Here is a 9979-nt window from a genome sequence, read left to right as displayed (position 1 = left end):
CCGGGGGCGGCGGGGGGGTGGGGGGGCAGGGAGAGGGGAAGCGAGCCCTTTCTTCCCCCTTTTGATTTATACCCAATTTCCTTGGGTCCATCCCATAGGTCAACCCACTTAGCTACATATCCCATGTACAGGGAGGGGTAAGGGGTTTCATGGGATGATGTAATTAGCATGATCATGATAGCCCTCACTAGCATATTGAGGGGTGTTAACTTTAATATGCATTTCATGGATAATGAAGCAAAGTTAATTCACCGGACACACGGCCCTTGAAATTTGCCCAGGTGCCCCAGAGAAGAGCCGTCCTGTCTCCACAGGGCTCTCTCCCCCAGCTACATTGGGCAGCATTATCAGCTTCAGCCTCCACAGAATGCACCCTGTGACTCATAGTTTTGTCTTGCGAGTGTTTGAGGCATTTCTTCAATCAGCCTCAACTTTTGCTTTTCCAGGCTGTTTGTCTTAGTTTCTCACAGGCCTGGTTTCTCGTCTCTCACACCTTGCAGGTCCATAGGCAAGCAGCATGTCTGCACTGGTGTATCTAAGAGGAGGTACAGGGTGGGAAAGGACCGGAAGACAACATACAACTGCAGTCTGACATTATCCCACAGTAAAGTGCAGGGTAGTACTTCTCATTCATCCATGGTACCTTGGGACAAGCCCCAAACCCTCATCTCCCAGGCTGTGACTTGCGGAAACACGACTCCACAACCTCTAAGGTTATAAAGTAGGTGTGTTTATTCAGCGCCGAGGCACACAGAGGATCATTCCACCAGAAACATGCGCACCTCTCGTGGCACCTTATCTTGGTTTTATGCTAGAAAGCATTACATATTCATAATACACCTATACATATGCATAACCTGTCCCCGCATCATATTATAATGAGCTTGAAAGTCTTCTTCATATGCTCCGCCCCAGTCTCCTCCTAGTTGCATCTGCGCAGGGTGTCCCAGTGGCCGTGGGCTGGGGTCACAGAGATGAAGTAGCTCCTCTTCCTCACTGTTGAACTTTTTACCTCGGTTTCTGCAGTCTCTGTAGCCTCCTGGACTCAGGCCAGACCATAGGGTTGGTTTTGATCAGTTTTTAGGGCTGTCTTCCTATTCCATCAGGAAGTGTTCCCTCACAGCTTCCATTAATCAAGGTTTCCATATTGTTCTGCTCTCTGGCCCACCAACTATGATCTATTATCCTGTTTTAATCTTAGTTATCTTTTAACTAATAGGCCTCTAGTCCCTAGCCTGATCTCTAAGTCTTCCATCTCTATCTCTAAACTAAGTTACACCTTCATTTCTTGCGTGTCTAATTTCTACATCCTATTTTAATTTCCTAGCTCATTTCAGCTGGCTCATCAAAGGAAAGCATTAATGGCACAATGCAATGCCCCAGAGAGGGCAGCTGGTAGAAGGAACCCCTTCCCTCCCCACATCACACAAGACATGGTGATGAGATGCTTCATCTGCTGCTCCTGCTGTCTTGTTGTCTGGCCCCATTTTTTAAGTGCCTCACTGAGGGAGGTAATGCAACAGACCTCCATTCTTGGTTTTGAAGGCAGTGGCCAGGAGGGTAGAGAAATTAATATCCCTGTGAGACTGACAGGGGAGGTTTCTCCGAGAGGAGCTCAGATGGTGAATTTTCTCTCCATGCAGGAGAAGCATCTTGCTTCAGTGGGTAGCTGCCAAGGAATTTTTAATGCTCCAGTTTAGCCAGCATCTGGTGTCCTGGATGGAAGGGGTGGGACAAACTGACTCAAGACAGGACCTCTTTGCTCTGATACCAAAAAAGCATGTGGGTGCCTGTAGGAGTCTGGGCTACATTAGACAGGAGTTAATGCAGACAGGTGGATTCAAGGCTGAAGGCAAAGCTAGCAAAAGGAGTAGCTGTACAGATAGCAAAAGAATGAACACTGGTCAGCAAAAGCATACCAGTTTGAACAAAGCAAGATATGGGATAATGAAGTTTTGGCAAGCTTTGGGCTTTATATACGTAAATACAATTAACCAATGCAAATTCTTGTAGAAGTGCATGGACAGCGCGTGTAGATAGCATGCAGCCTATCAGAGGACAGATAAGCGCATGTATGGAACTTAAGTGTACTATAAATGTAACCAGAATCAAAGAATAAACGAACAATCTGATCATCATATTGGTGTTGTGTCATTCCTGAGCCCGCATGAGAAGATAGAGACCCTGGCAGGGGTGGATAACAACCCCAGCAGGTGACCTTCAGCTGCTCCCTCTACTGGAGCCTAGCCTGCTGCTGCTTCTGGGGGGCTGTGAGTTAAGGTGCCTGACCTGGCATACAAGGTCTCTGCTGCTGGCAGAGCTGTGAGGGTGGCAGTTCCTGCAGAGAGGGAGGAAAAAACTGCCAAGGAGAGTGGAGACCATGGTCCTGTCTTCAACCACATTTCATGGATCTGGGAGAAGTGCTCACTGTCTTTTCCCAGCTGGCCACAGTCTGACACCAGCTAAGGCTGGGAAGTGCTGCTTCCCTCCCAGGGGGAGCCTCCTGGGAGGGGAGCACTCAGCCCTTCAAAAGAAGAGATGGTATTAAACACCACAGATGGTGTACAGATCCCAATTTCACCCTCAAGGCAGATGGACTGCATGATGGCATTCAGCAGAGTGGCTTTGTCCTTCTGGCAGCTCCAGATCCTGTTTGAGAAAAGCTCCGTGAGGGCCCAGAGAGTACTGGATCCGAGTAAGATTTTGTTGCTGTCTAGACTGAATGTGGCTTGCATCACCTATCAAAAATGCTTGTGATTCACAGAAAAAAAGACTACAACTCAGGGAGAGTTATAAATCAGGTATGTTTACTCTTGCACCAGGGTGCAAGGGGATTTCTCCACAAAGGTCGCACACCCACCGCACATTTTACCAGAAACTTACGGAGTGTGGATATCCTTGTTCATTGAAATACATAACACAAACATACATATGCATGAGTAAGGCTGGATTAGCTCTAGAGGCTGGTGTCAGCACTTTATGTTCTCTTTGCAACTGCGCATTGCCTCCTGGTGGGCATCTTCGGGGGTCTTTGGAAGGCTCACAGTCCTCCTCAGCTTGTTTTTTCCCAGAGCATGCACAGATTCTCTTGGCCAATTTCTTGAACAACAAGAGTGTTTTTCAGCCGGTTTACTCATTCTATCTTATCTAAGAGAACCAATAGAACTTCTACCATCCATATATGGCTATCTTTACTCATTACCAAGATTCCAACTAGTTAGCGCACACCTGTTCTCCAAGGACAAAAGTATAATAGTTCTTGTTAGATTTTCAGAGTGAACTGCTTTGTCTTGATGAACAGAGTAGTCCTTGGTAAAATTCCACAGCACATTCTGGGCAAGCAGGATTCTTAGCAATATTAAAAAATACTATAAGCAATACTATACCTTGCAATAACTAAGTAAATAAGTTGCTAAGCAGTTTTCTATAAGTAAAAGTCTCAAAACAAGTAATCATTTCTCTGTATCACTTGCAAGAGAAAAATCTTTTTTCTCTGTACCTCCTACTCTACTCCTTCCACAAAACCTTAAGGTGGGATATGGGGAAGATTAGGAAAAACATTCAGTAGAGAGAAATTCCTTTTCAAGCAGCAGCAGAGCACTGAGGAGTCAGACAAACCCAGTTCCAGCAGAAGAAAAGGTGGTTGCAGTGTCTTCCAGACTACAGAGTAAACATGGGGGATCTTCACTCACATACCCTTTGAGAGGAAAGGCATTTTCTTATGGCTTCCTTCCTCATCTTGCCATTCTGAGACAAGTGGTTGTCTGCTTCAGTTTTTACCTCTCTCCAAGAAAATGTTGCCTTTAAACAGTTATTGCCTCATCTTCTCCTTGCTTTCTTCATCCCTTGACACCTTACACCCCACATGGGGTCAGAGGCTCTGTCTTTCCTGCCTTCTCCTCTGCACCTTTCAGTAACTTATGGTTGCTCTTACTTGCTGCTGGGGGTTGCGGTAGCCTCAGGCTCAAATAACACAGTTCTTTCTCCAATTATCTTGAAATGCATTGCCAAACAAAATTTTCATCAAGTTTGCAGACAAATACTTGGCTTGGTGTGCACTCATATGGTCAAGAATTGGCCTTACTTATTTCTCAGTGACAGCAGATACTTATCACAGGCTTATTTAACATGTTCACCCCATTTTTTCTCTTCTCTCTAGCAGCTTGGAAAAGAATTTACACCCATCCTTTCTGCAACAGTCTTTAGATGTATCTGCAGTCTGATCTTACATTCTCCCCTTCCTGTAGAGGTAATTCCATCTGCTTTCTCAGGGTTGTAGGGGCTAAAGACTGGGACTGAATTCCCCCAACTGCAAGCAGCCTGATGATGCCCCGCCCAGGAAACCACCATTCAGCAGCACTACCAGACCACATAAGGGCTCTTAAGTCTGCCACAGGTGCAAAGTCAAACTCTTTCGTTTTGCACCTTTGGATGACTGCTTCCAAAACTGCTTGTGCACACTCGGATGCCTTTACTTTCTATGGGCTTGCCTCTCTCTTCCATGTGTTTTATCAGTGAAAAAATGGCCTTGGATCCAAACACCTGTAGAATCCTGTTCATAGGACATGTGTATAAAATGCGAGTAATCAAGTCTGTTACAGAATCAAAGAAAAAGTCTCTGGACTCTGGTTAAGTCTGATCATTCACACTGTCAGGATTTTGTCTGTACTTGCTGCAACCTGTGTCTGCTGCATCCGGTCCTTTTCCTGTGCACCTCTGAGTATGAGGCTGTCTTTCCCAGAATCTCCCTCAGCTGAAGACAATTAGTTCACCCCTTGGCCTTCTCTTAAAAAATGTTACTCGTCCATTTCAGCCCTTTTGAATGTTAACTTTCCGAGGTGATGCTGTGATATCTTAGTCTTGCTGCAAATTACTATAGCTGCCTAGCATTGGCTTTTTTTTTTTCTCAAACCTGATAATCATCTATTGACTGGCCAGAATGGCATGGCAGAGTAATTTGGTCACTGTGGGATGGCTATAATGAGGCTTGTGGCACATTCCCTACCCACAGTGGAATTCATCCCAATAAGACATATTACAAGGACAGTCTCTTGCCTGGGCCTGCAGCCAGGTTTTAAGTACTGTATGGAAAAGGTGGCATTTCTGCATTGTCCTGTGTGGGATTCTTGTACCCTAATCCCTACAGATGTGATGGACATCCTTGGCTTCAAAGGAAGTATTCATCCCCTTTACATTTAGAATGCAACCACTTATCAGCTAGGTTACAAGACAGACATGGGCCCCAAATGCAGGAAGGAGGGTAATAAAGGCATAATACAAAAGGCAGAAGATTGAGTCATTTGTGGTCCTACAGCTAGGCAAGACAGCAAAACTCCAGGCAGCTAGTGCTGCAGAAACCCCTGTGTATGGCTACTGCATTAAGCATCCTCTATGAAGATAGACCTCTTACCCCACTGCACGAGCTGGGATCCTACTCTGTGAAAAGCACTGCATTTACTCACCAGGGACAGGCTCAGCTTTTGCCCTCAGTGAGGACTGTCAGTGCTGGCATAAACAAACACAATGGTGGAAGTAAAAGGAGGGGAGGGAATAACCTCTCTCCTTTGTAGCACTCTCTACAATTGCATGAGATGGGACAGCAGTAGGTAAAGGTGAGCACAATTAGCCCTCCAGAGAGCCGCAAACCACAGCTGTTCTAGCAACAGGGTTCAGCTCCAGCAACTCAAAGATAAAAGCAATACCTACCTCTACAGCCAGCCCTTAATGGAACTGCAGTAAAGGCTTGAAGTAAATAAGCATCCTGTTATAACCACATTTTGCTCAAGCACCAAACCACAGCTGAATCCCAAGTGTTGAGTTTCAGTAGCTTTTCAGTAGCACTCACTTCACATAACCACCATCTGACAGCTTACAGACTAGCACCAGTGATGTGGTCTTAAAAAAAAAAAAAAGAGAGTAGTTTTCTAGCAATTCACATCAAATTTACAGCTTCTGAAAATAAGAGGTTTTTGAAAGAATATTGAATTTTAAGTATGCAACACATCCTGTTATCATGAAAGGTCAGGATATGATCCATTATTTCTATTTTACAGAAGCAGAATTTTAAACTAATTGGCAGTCTAGATCTGTACTTTCATTACCATCACCCAATCATTTCAATAATATGAGGTATACATTCAATCTAAGAAATAACTAAAAAGCCAATCATGACAACATGTAGCCAATTTTCCTGTTCCTTTTTCTCCTTGAAAATAACCCATTTTAAGCCCTTTCACCTGCAGTTACCAGATATGTTACACTTCCAATTCAAATCCAGTTTTGTTGTATTTCAGTTCCTTATACTTTGTAAGACTTTATTAGTTGAGAACACACGCTGGTAGTTAAGGATTTATTTCTTCCAAATCATAATCTAGAAGAGATTGTACATTTATTAAGAGCAATTAGTTTAATAAAACATGACAATATTTCCTGATAGACTGCCATCACCTAGATCTGAAATCACTGTTTCAGCTAATCTGCAATGTCAGGAAAATGAAGCTAGCATTGCCCAAATAAGAAACCAGATCCCCCAAATCCTAGTTACCAGTATTATCTACAGTGAGAAAAACACAAAACAAGTCACGCAACACCACTGCTACAGGGACAGGCTTTTTAACTTCTGGAACATCAGGGCTACATCAAAAGAAGCATGGCTAGCAGGTTGACAGAGGTGATTCTCCCCCTCCACTCTTGTCAGGCCTCCCCTGGACTACTACATCCAGCTCTTGAAGCCCTTGACATAAAGATGACATGGGCCTGCTCAAGCAGGCCCAGAGGAGGCCACAAAGATGATCAGGGACTGGAGCACCTCCATTACAAGGACAGGCTGAGAGGGCTGGGATTGTTCAGCCCAAAAAAGAAGGGCCTTCAGTCAGACCTTGTAGCAGCCTTCCAGTAGGTAAAGGGGCCTACAGGAAAGATGGGGAGGGATCTTTAGTAGGGAACGTAGTGATATGATTAAGGGTAATGGATTTAAATTGAAAGGGGTTGTATTTAGATTAGATATAAGGAAGAAATTCTCTACCGTGAGGGTGGTGAGACACTGGCACAGGTTACCCAGAGAAGTTGTGGCTGCCCCCTCCCTGGCAGTGTTCAAGGCCAGGTTGGATGGGGCTTTGAGCAACATGATGTTGCAGGTGTCCCTGTGGCAGATGATCTTTACCATTCTATTATCTGAGATCTGTACAGCTGAGGAAGGCACCTTAGCAGCTCACATGCTAAAAGCAGACTTAATTTCACATTAAAAACCTCTAACTTTTTAAATGTCAGTAACATGCAGTCAGTCACTTCTTACAAAAGAGTCTTAGACTGTAACTTGTTCTTAGTTTGGGCAACATTTGACCATCTGTTAAATCTGGAGAGGTATGTGTTCAGAAACATCTGAGTAGTGAGTCAGCACCAATTCCTCAGGATCTCAGCATGGTTTGACAAGTCACAATCAAATCTGACTGCACTGTCAAATGCAAGAATTGTGCAACAATCCACTGTGGTAACAAAGCTGAAAAAAAGGTGACAGCAACACACTGGTCAAGACATTTAAAACAGCTTCAGGCAGCCAGTGCCACCAGCCTCCCCCCACCTGTCCATATATAGTTCAATTGTATCTATTTTCTGATCATCACCTATGCAAAACTGGTGTAGTGAGTGGCTGTTGCTGGCGGAGTAAGATGGGGTATTTCAGCTGCAGCAATGGCCAGCTTGTGATAAATGTTTCCTGTCACATTCTCTAAGTATTTCTGCTGCTTTTCTCTGCAATTCTCTCAATAAATATCAACTGAAATTTTCAAAGCACTTTATTGATAAACTAGCATACAGAGTCCATCAACCACTGAACAGTTCAGAGCCTAGCCATGTATTTCCATGTATGAAATTATGATCCAATCTTTTGTTCATTTCAGTATGGACTCTTCACTTGCTAGGAGGGAAGGAAGAAAAAACACAGTTAGGACTACTAGTCACTCTCATGCAGTACTAAAATACACAAATCATTAGTAGGATCAAAGGCTACCTTTAAGTATGATATTTATTTCCAGTCTGTTTTTATGATTCCTGCTTTTACTTATTCAACCAAAGTGTATGTCACTGCTTTGGGGTAAAGGCTCTTTTCAGGTTTACTCAATAGTAAGTTTTCTTAATTGACAATTCAAACAAGCCCAGAAAGTGCTATCATTACAGATACGTCCAGTTATCCACCATTAAAGAATAATCTTCAGTAACTACACACTGAATGAAGTTTTAACAATTACCTTTCTAACTGAAAAACAATACCAAAATCACTTCTGGGAAAGGAGATCAGTTATCTCTGTGCCACTCAGATAAACATTCTAAACATATAATCATACAATTCCATTATTCAGTGGAGTAGCAACACCATGCAACAGCCTCTATCTCCAAAATACAAAAAGTTTCAGCTAAACTAGAAAACATATAAAAGACCTATTTATTTAGTCTATGACTTATAGAGACTATGTATTTAAGATGGTAAAACAGCTGTGCAAAATCGTTTTATCTCTAGTAAGAGATAAAATTCACCAACTTGCATACTTGATTTTCTGTATTTAATTTTACAGCGTTTTCTTCAACATTATTCTTGTTCAAGACAATGCAAATACCACTGTTTTCCAGGGAAATAGCTACTAAGTGTGTAGCTGCACCAAGAACAGCTTGCATTACTAATCAATTTGTTAAAAGGTCTTAACTGTAAGTCCACTTAATAAAACCTAGGTGAATTCAAGCTTGAGAGCACACTCCTCTGTAAGGCAGGGGAGGAATCTTCTGTTAGAAATACCCAGGGGACAAGAAATTATCCTAACGACAAGGGAGAGCATGCTGCAGCAGGAATACTATAGGGTGGAATGGTATGAGAAAGAAGCAGCAGTACTAAACCCAGCTGAACACATTCAGCATATTCTGTTCACATGAGAAACAACAAATACAGCCAACCTCTAACACTATACTAGTGGCACCACTTAAAAGTCTAAATTAAAATTACAAGCTGGTTTAGATTATCAACCACATCTGTGAGATTTCTGTATTGCACGGAGAAAAGGGATCACGCTTCCTGCACCCAAATGAATAAGGGACATCTGAGTACAATTAATATCCAGTTCCACTTATTCCTCACAGAAATAACCAGCAGCTTTTAGGAGTTTGTTTTCTCAGTGGAAATTCAGACAGCCATTTAACAAGTCCTGTTCGGTTGCAAAAGTGTTCATAACTCCTCCTCTGCTGAAGCTTGTATTTTGAAAAGCTTATCAAACAAAACTACTTAGCCTTCACATAACCCTAACCACTGCTCCACGGATCCACAGCTGTTGCAGCCCACTGTCTGTAAACCCAAGTTTCTCCTAAAAGCACTGCAGTAAAACTGCAGTACACCTTCAAGCCAGTGTGTGCACTTTGACATGGGATGCAAAAATTAAATTGAGGGACTACCTTCCGCAAGCTCTTTTGCAATCCGCTCAAGTTCTTCACGCTTCTTTTTCTCTTCAGCCTCTATTCTTCTCTCTTCCTCAGCAATAGGCTTTAGGTAGTCTGCCATTAAACATTTGCTTTATAACACAATGTGTAGAACCCAGCACAAAGCTCTGCACCTGCTAGCTCACTCAAAAAGGACGAAAAAGCAGTTTCACTGTCACAGAGTCGTATTTTATACGAAGCTGTGACTTCAAACCTTTAAGAACCCGTCCCTGAGGGTCTCCTCGGCAAGGCCTTGGCAGCTCCCGCTGCGGCAGGGAAGGGGGAAATGGCGGCCGGGCCCCTCGCTGCACGGCCTGCCACGGCCGCCTCAAGGTGACCTTGCGGACTGCACGGAGGAAGAGAGGCCGCCCGAGGTGTCGCACTCACCGTATCGTTTCTTGCCGTAGATCATCCCCACCAAGAGGGCCGAGTACCGGGTGAACTGTAGGAGGCAGAGACAAGGACGCGCCCTTCGCTCAGTTCAGCCGCGCCGACAGGCCGGGCCAGGCCCGGCTCGACG

The 9979-nt window shown here is 43.9% G+C and overlaps 1 protein-coding gene across 1 annotated transcript in view; it reads right to left on the bottom strand.

Moving 5' to 3' along the window:
* Positions 1-7775: 7775 nt before the first annotated feature.
* Positions 7776-9979, bottom strand: part of ATP5ME (ATP synthase membrane subunit e) — a 2479-nt gene continuing 275 nt past the window's right edge. Inside the window, exons 2-4 of the mRNA XM_026866225.1 lie at positions 9847-9901; positions 9436-9534; positions 7776-7915 (exon numbers count right to left, since the gene is read on the bottom strand). Of these exons, the coding sequence (XP_026722026.1) occupies positions 7890-7915; positions 9436-9534; positions 9847-9901 (180 nt within the window). The 3' untranslated portion in view covers positions 7776-7889. The remainder of the gene's footprint in view (positions 7916-9435; positions 9535-9846; positions 9902-9979) is intronic.

Source organism: Athene cunicularia (genome assembly GCF_003259725.1).
Source record: "Athene cunicularia isolate RWA chromosome Z unlocalized genomic scaffold, athCun1 chrZ_part2, whole genome shotgun sequence".
Taxonomy (NCBI): domain Eukaryota; kingdom Metazoa; phylum Chordata; class Aves; order Strigiformes; family Strigidae; genus Athene; species Athene cunicularia.
This window is presented reverse-complemented; position numbering and strand designations above follow the sequence as displayed.